Raw genomic sequence first — 16,749 nt, 5'->3', positions numbered from 1 at the left:
AAAGACCTTGAGTGGGTGAAGGACCCACCGCCAAAGTGCTGCCGAAGACCTGGAGCGTCGCCGGGTGAGTAAAAATTAAAAAGAAGCCTCTAGGCAGGGAAGGGATTCTCAGCCACTTCCCCCCCACCCCCCGCGGCCCTGCCACTGGGCGTGGGGCCCTCTTAGGTGAGGGGCCCAATTCGGGGGAATTGGTGGACTTGGCCTAAAACTGGTCCTGCATACAAGGAAAGCCGGCACTGTGTGATCAATCAGCTTTAAACAGAAGACCTGCAAGTGCTCGCAAACCACGAGTGTTCCATCGACCACAGTTTCTGAACCACTGCAGTATATTATTAAATCTGAGCTGCATTCTAACTGAATGTAATGCCCTTCATTTTTTTTTAAAATCTCTTCTTTGAAAAGCATTATATGCAAATATTTTGTTAATCACCTGCTTCTTCCTTCTTTGAACAGATATCGATGAGTGCAGCATCATTCCAGGAATCTGCGAAGGTGGCGAATGTTCTAACACTGTGGGAAGTTATTTCTGCATTTGTCCACGTGGCTATGTCACATCTACAGATGGATCCCACTGTATTGGTAAGTACATCCTTCTGTGGGCTCTTAGGGCATTCTCAAGCCAGACTCCGGCCATTATTGTAGCTTACAAACCGGAGGTGGGGCTATTGGCTGAAGCTCTCCTCTAATGGGAATTTTTGCAAGGGGATCCACACTATACACAGGCACACTGGCCTTTCTGCCACAAAGCCTAAGTCTGTTCACAATGTCCCACAGTGCAGTCCTGTTTAGAGTGCCACTGCGGAGCACCATCTGCTGAGCTGGAGACTCTGCATGGGCTCTCTTATGGCCCAGGACCCTCAACCAATACAGTAGAAATATGGTTTGGGTTTTTTACAGTTATATTTCTAGTTCTGTGCCTCTGCAGCTGGGAGCAGGATTAGACTCTTAGGAAATAATAAGCCACAGTTATGTGAACAGACACGAGAAATTAGAATCACACTCGTTGCATAACTCTGTTTCTGTTGAAGTCAAAGACAAAACTCACCTTGATTTCAAAGGAGCAAGATTGAGTCCTTGCTTAATATTTCAAGGTCTGCCTTGCATAGGCATACTTTACTTTCTGAATGCCAGCATTAGAAGTGGATTCATGTAAACTTAGAAGACATCTACAGGAAATGAAATGAATTGCTATTTCATTTGGCTTGAGTGGCCTTTTTCCATTTGTAAGAATAAAACAAAGATCAAATGTCAGTAGGTTAGAGCTCTTTGGATCTGACTTTTAAAAAATCTGTTTCTGTCCTTTTTAAAATGTGTTTGTGTTTAGATGTGGTAATATGTGTCATGGATCTTTTCCCTATGTTTGTTTTACAGCCGCATGTATGCCAAGCGTATGGTTTTAAATGTAATGTTGACTTGGTTGAAAATATCATTTACCCTGTGCAATAAACCATTAGCTGTTAACCTATCATCTTGTGTCACTTATAATGTAATTTCTTGAGGTGGTTGTGACACTAAGAAGTAGCATAGATGTTACATTCTCAGGCTCAGATCCAGCAAACACATAAGCGTGTGCATAACTTTGTGCTGAGTTGTCCAATGATGGTAAAGTTTCTCACGCACTCAAGTTTGCGGGATTGGGATATAATTTGCTTGCAGAATCTAGGTGCAAAGTAAGTGAAGGGCAGAATGGCAGCCTGTTCTGTTAATTTAGATGGACTCAATGGGCCTAAAGAGTCAAAGCATGACTCTGTCACTGTCCAGTATCAAACAGCGTTGAACAAGATTTGGGCTTTGATATACAGAGACATCAGCCTGCTTAGTACTTAAACAGAGCCTCAGTGTGCTGTGCTGGCAAATACACCATTAAAAATCCTTTTGACCTTTTATTAGAAATACAGAAAAAATGGGAAAAACAGTTAAAGCATTTGAAATATCATGTATTAAGTATGGCTTTCATTTTAAAACATCCCTTGTTCCATTTCATGTTAGCTGGAGAGAGTTTTTAGAAGTGGTCTGTAAGCCTCTGGACTCATCGCCACAGTGCCTCCTGCTGGTGACTCAGGGAATTAGCTCATTCCAGCTCCAGAGCACCCTCTGCAGGCTGGTGATCTGCTTTACCTGTGGTCCCGTGTCCCTCCCAGGACCCTGGTGCCCTTGTCTTGGGTGCTGCCCCCCCTGGCAGTACCTCTCACAGGCTCAGGGTCTCCCCGTCCCAGGGGAACCCCCACCCACTATCCCCATTTTGCCTCAGTGTTTGACTACTGCCAGTCCCCATAGGGCGGACTGCAATGTAAGCCTCTGATCATCAGCAAAGGGGGTTCGGACCTGCTGCCTCTGCCTACCCATGGGCTGCCCCCTGCCACCCAGTACCTAATGGGCCTTACCAGGCCTGCAGCCTGGGGCTTTCCTAGGCCAGAGCTTCCCAGCTCCCCAGGCCTTTCCTCAGCCCTGCTCCACTCTAGGTTCCCTTCTTGGCACCTTGCATCCAGGCCCTTCTCCCTCTACAGGCAGAGGGAGTCTGCCTGGGCCTCTGGCTCTCATAGCCTTTTATAGGGGCCAGCTGGGCCTGATTGGGGCATGGCTCCAGCTGAGCCTGCTTTCCTCCAATCAGCCCAGGCTTCTTGCCCTACCACAGCCCTCTCCTGGGCTGTTTCAAGCCCTGCAGGGCAGGAGCGGGTAATCACTCCGCTACAGCTCCCCACCAATCCTGGAACCCAATAAGTACAGCTCCCCACCAATCCTTTCTTTGATACTCTCTTAGATAGTAATAACTGTCCTGTTTGGGGGAAAAGCAAACAGGTTAGTTGAACTGGGCTGGAGTTGTTGTTGCTGTTATCGATAAAGCCCAACCCCATTTCCTAGAAGACAGAACAAGAAAAACACTGGCAAGGGGGAGAGAAAAGAACAGCAATGATTAAAACTATGCAGCTTGTTTCTGATGTTGACTTTCACTTGTAATCTTGCTTCTGGAAAAGCCCAGGCATAGCATACTGTCTTATTAGCCACTCTGAGTCCTGGCAAATTTGTACAAGCATTGGGCATTTTTCTTATCTGCCTCATTGCAGCTTTATAGTAGCAGTCTTGCAAAATATACAGTCTTGGCCAGTTAAGCTAGATTTTTATGTGACAAAAGGAAAAACTAGAAGGATAGAAAAGACAAGAAATAAGGTGATGAAGGAAAAACATACACAGGATGTGTGTGTGAGGAAAAAGTTTTACATACCAGCTGGGATTCAGTTGAAGCCGGTGGAAGTGGCAGTGTCATCTGGGTCCCTCTCTTGACCCGTCTGGTCAGGATATCTTTCAAGATTAAGACAAAAAAGATCTGACAGTGTTACACTAGATGCTGGGATCTCAGAAGACAGTGGGGGTGGCAGCCATGATGGTGGAGTTTGCTTCTTCCCCTTGTTTCAGTCAGTACTTTATTCACAGTCATCCCAAAGTTTCTCTTTCTTCAGGATTTCAAAAGTAGGTGATGGGTAGATTAGCCCATCCCCTCATTATTTTGTCCATCAGTTTTGGTTAATTGACACGTCTCTTATGTGTCAGACCTGATCTTAACCCAGCCCTTGAGTTATATCAGTAGGCCTTTTTGTTTGGACTAATTCAATCTCCCTTTTGCACCCTTTCTGATCAACGTTTGTTGTTATATTCTGATATTTTATGAGCTTCTACTCACTTTTTACAATTTCACTGTTAGGGTAAATTTACACTTATTACAACAAGCCTTATAACTGTGGATTAACCTTTTTTGGTCAATTTTAAAATAGACATATGAAACCATTGGAACAATTTTGGGTTAATAATTTTTCTAGATTTTATTTTTAATCAAAATACTAAGTTATTTTTATGCAAATACCTATTTTACCATTCCTATTAGTCCTCTTAACCTTCCAAATTACTTCAGTAATGCAACAAATCAGTAGTTGAGACTGTGGCAGTAAAATAGTTCACACTGCTTTTGAAGAAACTGGGGTTTCACAAGCATTGGCATGTCACATGCTGAATAAATGCTCTTGTTTTATATTGTTTCCACCCAACTCAATAAAAATATTGACAGAAGTCCACATTTTACCTTCAGAAGCACATATATGATTCCCACTGAAGCCAATAAGAGCTGTATATGCATATTGTGTGTGTGTGTGTGTATAAAAATTTCCTTCTGACTTGAGTTCTAATGCAAAAAAATAGGACACCCATCTGCAACAACTGCACTTTCTCTATGAAGACAACTTATTAACACAGCTTATCAAGTAAATAGAGGATACCTTATCTTATTCTTTTTTATTCTGGAAAAATTATTTGGCTCATACATTATTAATTAGAGTTCATATTAAGTCAAAGAAAGCATTCTGCCAAAATTAGATTGTTTAATAGAAGCCTGAATGGTGCTTCAACAGCCAGGTGCATTGTACTAAGTAAAACTTCACTACATGAGAAAGTTGCTGACATTACATTTGTTGAATGAAATATTAATTCTTTGGCTTAGATAGGAATAAAACACATAGGAAAGTGTACTTCTAGGAGTCCAGTCTTCTGTACTGGCTAGGTCATCTGTTAGTTTGAGCAGACCCGGGAGTCCTTAAATCCATTACTGATAGAGTAACTTTAGATAATCCACTTATCCTCTGGTGCCTCAGTTGCTTCACCTGTAAAATATGGATAATGAGGCAGTTTGTCTCCAAAATATTTTTTCCCTGATTGTGCCCTAGGAACAGGCAGTAGAGAGGTATGTTATGGAGAACAAGTACCTGCCCCCACACACAGCTGTAGGGCATGGGTCCTGCCATACCCACTGGCTTGAAGTGTTTTCCATCATATACAGCGTTGGCAGTTGTGTTTAGTGCCTCGCAGCACTCCCACTATAAAAATTGTTTCAGCACCCCTGCAATAGGCTTGGTCCATGAAACTTCCAGTCTCCTGAGATCTATCAGAGACGGTGGTCATCGCTGCCAAGGCCCTGTGCTGTTTCTTGTCCCACTTCTAGCCTCTTCTAGCTATGCTTTCATACTAAGCAATATAATGCTTCTAGTCTTTAAGATTAGACAGTTAATACTGTTTTAAAGTGCTTAATTATTATAAGTGTGGAACTGAGGAGTCTTTTTAACTTGCTCCACCAAGTAGTTGGAATGAGGTAGTCTTAAAATTATGAAGGGTTTTTAGAAGAAACATGAATTGCCATTTTTAATGTCATATTTGCTTCGGCTTGTACCTTTATATTTTATAGTGCTGTATTGGTTTTTGTTTGTTTTAACATTCTAAAACCTAATTTGAGGCTAAATCTGTAGCCTTTACATTTTGAAAAAAAACTGAATAAAGCCCCTAAAGTTCAACTGAACACGCAGAGAATATCTTGATAATAGTTCTTGGTGTTTAGAAAGGCCCTGTGAATTTAACATGACACTGTCAAGGCTGTTAGGCCTTAAAATTAACATTCTGGACATTACCTCACTGTAATGCTTAGATGAAGCTCAAATTTGATTTCAGTGTTTGTAATCCTCCATCACTTCTACACCTTTTTTGCTCCTGCTTATGTTGAACTTTGGAAAACAGTCTGATAAAAATTCACAGCCTGTTTCTGCTGCCATTACTCACACTGAACAATACTTTTTCTTTGCAAATAATCCTATTGCTTTTGGTGAGACTACTCATAGAATAAGGTACTATTCATTGTGAGTAAAAGTGGTAGATTCTGGACCTACATATTATATCATATTTTACATCATGAAAGAAACATCAGGAGCCACATTTTTAAAAATCTTAAGGCAATTACTCTTTTTGTTTGAACAACTACAGTTTTTCTCATACACAATTACCAGCCCCTGTGTCAAGCCAGTTCTAGAAAATTTATGCACATTTGTAGTCAGTCAGTGGAACTTTTGTTGTGAGTAGAGCAAGGAAGGTTTGACCCATCATTTGCACGTGTAATTTAGACGCGTAGTTTTGAAAACTCATCTTAAATGTTCTGAATTATATTCTTCAGGCCAAAGTAGCTGTATGGGCAAAAAATACTACAAATTGGTCAGTTCAGTTTAGCATCTAAAAAAATTGATCAAGAAAAATTTAGCAGAGTCCAATGTTATTAATCTAAAGTGATTTAATTTCAGATATGTTATTTAACAAACCTAAAAATCAAAAGATTTATTGCACTGTTGAAACATATAGTGTATACCATTTATTGATAGTATAATTGCAATGTAAGATATTGTATGCAATTTTTGGTAGCTTGTCACTAATTTTGATGACAAACATTTATCTTTGGTCCAGTCCTGCTTCCCTTTAGCCAATTTGAGTACTACCATACTCTGTTATTAGTTCCAGTTCAATGGCACTACTTGCCGAGTAAGGGTGTAGGGTGTGCACAGACTTTATGTTGGGCTAGATTGTGCATCTACAATACCCCCTTTGTAAGGGACAGCATGTAAATGTGTTGCCCTAGGAGCAGCACAGGGAGGAAATTATGCCTTGGAGGCTCCAAAAAGTAGCAAATTACTACTTCCTGGCCAGCATACTGGGGGGAGGAACAGCAACCATACAATATTTGCTTACTTCTAGGTGCCCAGAGCAAAAATCTGAGGAGGCTGCACAGGTTTGTTTGAGTATGTATAGAGGAGAATCAGGGTTTCTTACACTTCCCTATGTTCCAGCATACCTGCACCATATTCTGGCTAATAGAGATTAAATATGTGATCATTTCCTTGAGGAGTCTGTGAAGGGACTTGAGGGGTTTCCCATGGCTAAAGTGGAAGTAGAGGAGGATGAGTTTGGTAGCAGCATTTTGGATTAATGCAAGATTAGTGTCACTGAAACATTATGGCATTGCAATAAACCAGTTGTTAATAAACTTTGACTGTATTTAAATTTGTTTTTATACAACTTTTCAATTGCTTTTCTTGCTATTACTCCTAGTGTTTGCAATCACTGGGGCAAATTTTTAAAGGACAGTTCATATTAGTTTGTTTTTTTTAATTAATATCCAGATCAAAGGGCAGGCACGTGTTTCTCCAGCTTGGTGAATGGTCGCTGTGCACAAGAACTTCCGAATAGGTTTACCAAAATGCAGTGCTGTTGTGAATCTGGTCGATGCTGGGCCATTGGATCTGTTCCTGAGATGTGTCCTGTGAGAGGCTCTGGTGAGTGGTTTTTGGTGCCAATTCCAGTTATGACAGAGGTTGCTGGAAACATTTTAACCTATCTTAAAATCAAAGCTTAAAAAAAATTTAGGAATTACGTTATTATTCATTCTTATGTTTTCAGTATGGATGTTTCCATCTGTGAACCATTTTTTCTGATCCTTTATTACTTAGGACCAGTTTCTGTAACCTCATTTTGTTGACATTGGAAGTAGTTCTTGTAAACTGAGGAAGATTTTGTGGTCAAGCTCAAAGAGAAAATGAGTCTGAGGATCCATAGTTCATTACAGTGTAAAGGAACAGCTGCTCTCTTTTTCTATAGATTTCATGTTTCTTTGAACTGGCAATGTCCATGACATGAATAATCTCTCAGCCTGGCACTCACATAGCAACTTTCCACATCGGTGGCGTAAATGTGTTTTCATTTTACCTAAGCTATCTGCGGGGCAGGGATTAGCATACTTTTTTATCCATTCGCTGCCAAATGCTACACCAAATAGCTAGGAGTAAATTATAACATGTCCTAGTATTATTGTACATGGTATTCATTAAGCAACACCTGTTGTGAATGCCTTATAAGCATAGGCATAGAAGAGAGAAGACAGTAAATTCCAAAATGAGGAGTTGGTATTTTATTTTTTCTTATTATACAGAGTTCTGTATTTCAACATCTTCTTTACACAGTGAATTAGGCAAGATTGTTTTACTGCATGTCTCTCTGTGTGTTCTTTTTTTGTAGATGAATACCATAGACTTTGCATAGATGGAGTTCCTGTAGGAGGTGGTTCCAGACCTGGTGGACCAGGAGGCAATGGATTCCTTCCTGGTGGAAATGGGAATGGCTATGGCCCAGGAGGAGCTGGATTTATTCCCATTCCAGGTGGCAATGGCTTCTCCCCTGGTGTAGGAGGAGCAGGTGTTGGGACTGGTGGCCAGAGTCCCACTGGAAATGGTGCAATCATTACTGGACTGAGTATGTTTCCTTATGTTTTTTTTTAATTGTTTCCCTCTGTTTTCGATTAATGAGTTCATAACTTTATTGCTTCTTGCTTGTGTTTCTTAGGCTTATTCTGAAAATGAGAACATCTCTCTGAATACACATCCTTACTAATGCAATTGCATATGACATTTTGTATTCTTTCATGACAGTGAACTTTCTAGAGAGTTTGTCCCTTTTTTCCCAACAAAGATTACAATACATACATGTTCAATGTTTCTTTATTTGGGTTGCAGAGATTAGCTTTGTTATTGGTCCTTCATACACTGTAACTACCTCTATTTTTTACAATCCCTCTGCTTACCAATTATTTTCATCTTTTACTCAATGAACTTCTCATCAAGTTGTATGCCTGCAGTGGCTTTAACCTCAAGCGTCTGCACTATAGCTGTTCATTATCTATGTAACCCACACACCTTCTGGGTATGGTATTCTGTCCCATCTAGTGGCACCGAGACCACTTAGAGAGATTAATGAGTCTGTTCTACAGCCTTTGCTAAGAGACATATGGCTTTTAGCTCTTGCAGTAGAGGCTGATGCATTTAGCTTCAGAGGCCCTGGGTTTGAGCCCACCTGCCGACAACTGGGATTTGCCGGTATTACATCTGCATATTTGGTAAAAATATAAATTGAAGTAATATACATGTTATAAATTATACAGGGGTGTGATATATTTATCAATCACATTTCTGGATCATCTAGCCACTATTCCCTCTACCTGGGGCTTCTAACACTCCAAACCCATGAGTTGCATCAGCTACCCAGGATTTAAAAAAAAACCTGCCAGAAAATTGTCCCCTAAATTTCACCTTCCTGAATCAGTTTAAGTCCCCAGAATCCCCAACTACAGGAGATGGGACACTAGATGGGGAGGGCTGTGATTTACCACAGAAAATTCTTTCCCAGGTATCTATCTGCCTGGTGGGTCTTGCCCACATGTAGCTGATCACTATATTTGTGGTTGGTATGGAATTTTTCCCCAGGTCAGATTGGCTGAGACCCTGGGGGTGGGGGGTTGCCTTCCTCTGCAGCATGGGGCACAGTCACTTGCCGGGGTAAACTGGTGTAAATGATGAATTCTCTGTAACTTGAAGTCTAAAAACCATGATATGAAGCCTTCAGTATCTCAGCCAGAGGTAGGAGTCTATTTCAGGTGTGGGTGAGGTTCTGTGGCCTGCAGTGTGCAGGAGGTCAGACTAGATGATCACAATGGTCCTTTCTGACCTTAAAGTGAGTCTGACTTGAAACCGTTTATTTTTTTTTTTAAATAAAAACTTTATTTTGTTCACAGTCATAAGATCTATAATCCTGATACCCTTCAGGGGTTGAAGAGGAAGTTTCATTCCATGAGAAAGAGGAGATTTCCAGCCTCCCAGTGGGGACCTAACATTTGCTTCTGGATCCTGGAGGCTCTGAGATGTCAGTTTTTAAAGCCCTCCCCTTCTATATTTTTATATATAGAAAACCCATTAAGTTATTTTTGGAAGCATTTTACATTTATTAGTTTTAATTTTTCTCTCCTGCTCAGACTTGTAGAATTGGACTTAGGGTGATTAAAGCTTTACAGAGAGAGGGACACAAGAAATAATTCCAAAGATGTTTTTAAAATTACCTTAAACATTCCTAATATAGTTTTTCTGGAACATGTAGAGCATATACAAAATATATAATGGCATGGTGTGATGTAAAAACAGTCATTCAGGATGACCTGCACATCTCCCTCATTGCAACTTTTGAATAAAGTAGTCATCACAAATTCATGACGCTAAAACCTTTATACCATGCTATCATGTGTTGCCGGTACATAGAAAATCTATATGGTAGTAACATCCATGTGATACACTGTAGGCCTGTTTTATCAAGCAGCTTTGGATATCTTACTTGCATACTGTCCACCAATCCGTCGCAGTCGGTTTTCGTAGCATTCCAAACCACTGAGCCACCAGTACTTTTGAATCATACTGCTAGAGGAAATCTTTCCTTCTTTTTCTTCCAAACATGGAATTGTCCCTTCCCCCAAAAAATTACTGCTTTGGCCGAAGGCCCAGGATGAACAATAATCTGTTACTATTACCTTCTGCAAGTGTTGCAGGATCAGGGACATAGTACAAAACTGTGCATGGAATATTAGGATAAATACACCATAAATAAAAAAGTCATAGTAATGAATTACCTGGATCCAAATCCAATGATTCCTCTCTCATCAGACATTCAGTGTAAACAGTATATTATAACCAAGGCCATTTGTTTAATTTTTTTCTGATTTTAATTTGTCTTTGCTATCTTACTGTCCTATCAGTAGTTCTTGGAAATACTTCTTTTTAAACTTCAAAAAATACCTAAACTCACTGATTTGTTTACAAAAAAATTGTAAACTCATTGATTTGTTTAAAAAATAGTTAAAAATAATTACAGATTATGTTATGCATGCCTATTTCACATTCTGATTCAACTGTCTCATCTTCTGTAATCTGTTTCAGCAATCCTCAATCAGACAATAGATATATGTAAACACCACCCCAATCTCTGCTTAAATGGACGCTGCATACCAACAATTTCCAGTTACCGATGTGAGTGCAACATGGGATATAAGCAAGATGCAAATGGGGATTGTATAGGTAAGTGTAAATTTTTACAGTCCAATATTTAGTTTTTAAATCCTTATATATTTCATTTTTAACCCATTTCTCTAAAAATGATATTTTAATTTTGAGTGCATTTTATTGTTTTCTCCACAGAATGTTGTTGTTATTATTGGTCCTTGTGAAAAAATAGTGTGTGAATTACAATTCTTTATACTAGGACAATGTATAAGTCTTAAAGGAACAAGCTTTTCAACCAAAATTGCTACGTATCTCAGTAAAGAATAGATCTTTTTGTTTATTATATGTTACTGTGATTGTTGGATCACTGTACATCTATCCTGACACTTTGTGGGCCAGATTTTGCTCTCATTTACTCTGAATTTACAGTGTGGTAACTCCATTGTTGTCGAGTTAGTGTGGATAGCTGAGTAGCTGAGAGCAGAATTTGGTCTATATATGTGTTTTACCCGTTCTTTAATGTGAATGGCAAAGGGTTTTTGTAAAATCCCAATTGATTAACAGAATTTGTGTACAGACTTAAATACCAAATGCATTTACATTATAAATCAAAATACTTGAAATTACCTGTGAAGAACTGAATTCAGTATTATGTGTTTTCCCTTCAACTGCTGATGGCTTGACACACTTTTAAAAGGCAGAAAGAATGCATCTCCCACTCTATTTTAGTGGTTTGTGATGTCATCAATTCTTGTAAGGCAACGCAAAACATGGCCCATAACAGAACTGCTAAGAAGAATTCTGTTTTCAGTTATATTGTTCGAAAAATATTTTTATGTTTTAATAATTATTTCTGTGCCACTGTGTAAGAGAGAAAACTAGAGACAGCTATATGTGAAAAGATTCGTGTCCCATTACGAGGGGACACTTCAGTTCATATAATGGCAAAACATCTTACTGCTCACATCTGCTTTCAGTAATTCCCAGAACATAGGACAAGAAAGGTGTCCTCTACAAAGGGGACATCTTTTGCCTCCTCTCCTGCTTTGTGTATTCAGGATCCCTCTCAACCTAACTGACTTCTATTTGCTTACTGTGCAAAATTAATTCAGTTACAGGCTAAAATAAGTCAAAAGTGAAGTGTGCAACAGCTTCTTGTACTTTGGCTGGCAATTTTATAGAGCAATTTTGCTGGCATAATTGGCTTTTAAGGGAAAGTGTCCAGGGAGGATGCACAGAACTTCCCACCTTGCACCCCTGGCTGAGAAGATTGGGAGGGTTCATACTGCTGCTAAGCTTTCCTGCCCCGGGCACCAATGTGGGTTTGCATAGTTGAGATTTGGATGTTAGGAATTGATCTCTATGAGCTAAAAATAGGCATATATTTTTGTGCTCATGTAGTGGAGATTCCTGAAGGTTTCTCATTTAGCATCTGATCCTGTACCATTGAAATCAGTAGGAGTTTTAACATTGACCTCAGTGAAAGCATGTTCAGACCCCTAGGGAGTAGTAATGAAGTTTGCTGAGCACATCCTGAAAGCTGCTATGTGCCCTGAATTCATAGATTGTTAAGGCCGGAAGGAACCACTGTGATCAGCTGTTCTTTGACAACCTGTAGTACTTGAATTTCACCAAGTGGTTCCTGCATCAAGTCCTTAACTTCTGAATTCCTATTTGGTCTGATTTGAGGGTAGGGGGAGCATATATAGGGTAGATTTTGGTCTGCACATATGTTCTGTTAATTATTTGGGATGTACAGTATATATTTTTACATTTTTATGACTATTTTGCCATTCACTATTAAATGAAGAAAACGGAGTTTTGTACTGGCAAAAATCTGAAATCTACTCCAGGGATAGGAGTTGCATAGCATTAAAGGTCTATCCAGATGCCAATTCACGTAATGACAAACTATGTGGAGTTTGTGATAATGGTTATGTTACTACAGCATAATCTTGATAAAAGCTTCATAGTTTGTGGGGAAAATGATCCTGAATGAAGAAACACACCAAAATAGCAAGAGAAAATATTTTTCACACAACTTTGTACAAGCCAAGACTAAGTGCAGTGTCCAAGCAAAGTTTCACTCATCTTTGAAATTCCTTTCTTGCTGTAATGGTAAAAAGACTAAGACTAACTGTCAACACTTTGTACTGTATATCAGCAACTAGTGCGTTAGGAATAAATAATTATAACAACAGTTAGCAATTAAAAAGGCCTTGTCTAAGAAAGCTTGCTCATACACAAGCAGAGATCTTTCTATTTACAGTACTCATCTTTCCATCATATCTTAGAGATGTTGGGAGTTTTTTTTTTTTTTTCCAAATGTGCTGAGATTTCACTCTGGCATATCAAGTATGAATACTGGAATAGTCACTACAAGGCCTTTTATTTTTGTCTGGGCTTTGAAGGGGGTGAAGGAATTGTGGTATAGGTTGATATAAAGGGGTGTTAGCATTTGATTATAAACTGCTATTTGCTAGTAGGGGTGAGCTGATTGAAGCACATATTGAGTTTTGTATAATAATTAGTAGGTGCTAAAAGCCTGTGGGAGGGCACTTATTTGTTCTAAATCAAAAGAAAACAAACTAAATAAAATAAGTAAACTAAAACAGAGCTACTTTTGAGGTAAGTGGTGGAGTTATTCTTATCAGGCCTGCTGGTCCCACCACAACAGAGTTATGGTGGGTGCTGTTTGATATGTAGATAAAAGGAAATGCATGCGGTGCAGTTCTCTTGCTTTGTTTAAACTTTTCCTCATCTCTTATCAGAAGAAATTGTCCCTGAAAAGTGGAGGTGAAGTGGCCATCTTTGGTCTAGGATGCCCAGGTGGATCTAAATTCATTCCTGGATAGTGAGGTTATTGACCAAGCGTGTGGTGTGTGTTTGCATAGACAGCTGGAATCCTATCCATCTCTGTGGCATAACATCGCCAAACATGGTAAACTCTACTTGAGCTGTTAAGACCCGATTCTCCTTTCACAGCAAGTTTAGGCTGATGTAACTTCATTGACTTCACTGGAATTACTACTGATTGTCGCCATTATAAGAGGAAACTCAGGCCCTTAGTGAAGTTTATGTTCTAAAAATTAAAATACAAGGTACTTAAACCACTCAGACACACACAGGTGGATTCAAATATTACTTCAAGTAGTATGAAACTGAGGTAAAATGATCTAAGTTTCATCACAGACTGCTCAATGTGCAGCAGTGGTCTGAAAACTGAATAAATTTTGAGTTGCAGTGAGATGAAAATAGAGTCAGATGGTGACAAAAACAGAAGGTGCTATGCCATCTGTAGGAGAATCCCATACAAAATCAGAAAATGAGGAAAGGCTAGGTGTGTATCAGAAGGATGCAATAGGGTCAAATCCATCTAGGTGTTGCAAATCTCACAATGCTAACTGGAGGCTTAATTCTGCACTAATCTACATTTTGAGTAACCCTGTGGGTTCCAGAGGGATTATACAGGGTGTATTGCAGTGGTCATTAAAAAGTCAACACTTAACAACAATTACCAAGCAGAGTTATCCTGTTTGAAGTATAGCAAAACAATCAGTGTCTCAAATACTGTAGTTAACTGTTGACTGGTAAATGGCAATTGCTGTATGTCAGCCCAAAGTTTGAACCTAGGACTTTAAGTGGGAACTTTACACCGTGAAATATCTGTGCATAATGATATGTATTAAATTAAATTAAACTGAAGGACTTGTTCAAATCCAATTTGGATTCTCTTCTGGTTACTGAAAGAACAGGCTTGAGGCATTGGGAACAGCTACATTTCACTGTATGGGGTAAGGTTAATAATATAAAAATGAACGCTCTTTCCAGACTATTATTATCTGTTTGGCTCCTTACCCAGGGAAAACCCCAAAGGACATTTTAAGAAGTTCAAAAAAATATTAAAAATTTTTTATGGGGTAAGGCAGAAAAAGAAAGTATGACTTTTTCCAAAATGGTCCTGCCAGAACAAAAAGCTACGTTTATACACAACTTTCAGTCCTCCAATTATACTGTACAGCTTTCATCATGAATCATTGTATACTGATAAAGAGATAAGATTCACAACAATCCTTAGTGGACTGATACTGAGCAGTCTAATAGACCATCAGTTCCTCTTTCTGAATTGATAGAAGTCTGTGTTGTAGTAACCCTTCCTTGTTATCACTGTGTTTGCAAAAAACATATTGAATAAAAGGTAAAAATATTATAGAAGCATCAGTAGCAATACCACAGTTACAATTGTGTTAAGATTTGTACTTACAGCTGGATTCAAATCCCTGTATTTCATACTTTTTTGTCCTCAGATTTGGCACAATAAATCTTCAGAGAACAATCAAACTTTCCATAGAATATTTTAGTGAAATTTTGCATGCTATTGCAGATTAAATATTTAAAAATTGAAAGATGTGGGCAACAGAAGGGAGTTAGTTGAGGCTGAAAAGGGAAAGTGATGAGGAGAGTACACATGGTGGAGGACTCTATAGTCTGAATGCTTATTTCCTTGCTTTTGACAGTTTGCTTTGGTGGGGATATCCATTCTAGTAACCTGAACTGAAGGCTAACAGCTTTTTTGTATTAGAATATATTTAGCCTGAGCCCCTTTTATCTCTAGTATGCAACAATATAGGAAAAACCCAGATTCATATTTAAATACAAGGAGTCATCTGGCACACATGGATTGAAAGGGATTTTGTAAGTTTAAATTCGTTATTTCATAGGGGAGTATTGTTTTTCTTCTCTAGGGTTTATGAATTCATTGATAATGAGAGTAGTTGGCAATCCATATCAATTTGCTTTGACATTTAAGCAGCTGACAAATTTGCCTTGAACTTTTCATTCTAGAAAAAACCCAATCTTTTTCTTTACTAGAAACCTTAACAAAGTAGAGGAGTATAGTGTTTATATTTATAAATTGCTCCTCTTTACTAGGGCAGGATAAATATAGAATAGAAGTTGTTGATCAGTAGCTCAGTAGATCTACAGTTGAGGGGCTTTGTTTTGAAGAAATTATGAGCAATTCTTCTGAGCAGGCTAGCTGAGCACTGAGCCAAAACATCCAGAGGAAGGATTGGTCCACTGCACATGGGAATGAAACATTCTTTATGGTCGAGAATTGTAGAGCTGCCTCTGAATGGGGATCTCATGTAAATACATAAAATTCTATTTGAGGACAACAAATGACTTGTCCAAATATATACAGACTGAAAAGCAGTTACAGTCACTGCTTTCTATATTCTGTCTAATTTCTTGATTTTTTTCTCTTTTCTTCATTTTGCTTCATTCTTTTGGCTTTCTTGCAGCGATGCTATCAACTGCATATTCAAATGTGAGTGTTTTAAAGAGCTAAATGCTTTTTTGCATGAGGAGAAGGGCTGTCTGAATCCTTCATTTCTTTTTCCCTTTGTTCTTTTTGCTGTTTACCAGAGGGCCCTAAATTCATCCAGCCAAGAATATTGCTATAAATCAGCTTGCTAAAAGTACTGTTCTTTGTAATCCAAAATCTGTCTGAAATGTAGTATGTACATGCAATTATTTATAACAATGTGAGCATTCACTATTGCATCCTGTGCAATTTGTGTTCTCACTTGTGCCTTAGCTAGTAGATAAGCTCAGCTGCTGTGATTTTCAGCCTCAGAACAATCATAGAACAACACTTTTATGTTGTGAAACTCCAACAGCACATGTTCATTTAGAAAATAGATAAAAATAAATCACCCTATTTTATTTACCTTTCCCATTCCAGCCAGTTACTTCCAACATATAATGAGCTGAGATTTAACTTCAGGTGTTATTTACGAAGTCCAAGTTTGAGATCATTTGGAAAGCAAGCAAACTACATCCCAACTGTTAGCCAAACGGGCTCGTTTCCCCCTGGAGCTATTCAGTTACCCCAAGGAGGCACGGAAGACAAGAAGACGGGTACCAAACTTTTATTATCGGTCAGCTGAACGGGTGCTTTTTCCTCGGCTAGTGCCAGAGGGAAAAGACACACCTTATTAGCGCAGAGCAGGCTTTATATACTAGGTTACAAACAACGTTACATGCATAAATTCTGCTAGCCCATGCATTTCTT

At 38.9% G+C, this 16,749-nt stretch overlaps 1 protein-coding gene across 1 annotated transcript in view; it reads left to right on the top strand.

Moving 5' to 3' along the window:
* Positions 1–16,749, top strand: part of FBN2 (fibrillin 2) — a 256,715-nt gene that overhangs the window by 92,187 nt on the left and 147,779 nt on the right. Inside the window, exons 8-11 of the mRNA XM_075067188.1 lie at positions 454–579; positions 6,981–7,133; positions 7,873–8,106; positions 10,611–10,748. Of these exons, the coding sequence (XP_074923289.1) occupies positions 454–579; positions 6,981–7,133; positions 7,873–8,106; positions 10,611–10,748 (651 nt within the window). The remainder of the gene's footprint in view (positions 1–453; positions 580–6,980; positions 7,134–7,872; positions 8,107–10,610; positions 10,749–16,749) is intronic.

Source organism: Chelonoidis abingdonii, chromosome 6 (genome assembly GCF_003597395.2).
Source record: "Chelonoidis abingdonii isolate Lonesome George chromosome 6, CheloAbing_2.0, whole genome shotgun sequence".
Classification (NCBI taxonomy): Eukaryota; Metazoa; Chordata; order Testudines; family Testudinidae; genus Chelonoidis; species Chelonoidis abingdonii.
The sequence above is the reverse complement of the archived record's forward strand: the minus strand, read 5'-3'. Positions and strand labels throughout refer to the sequence as shown.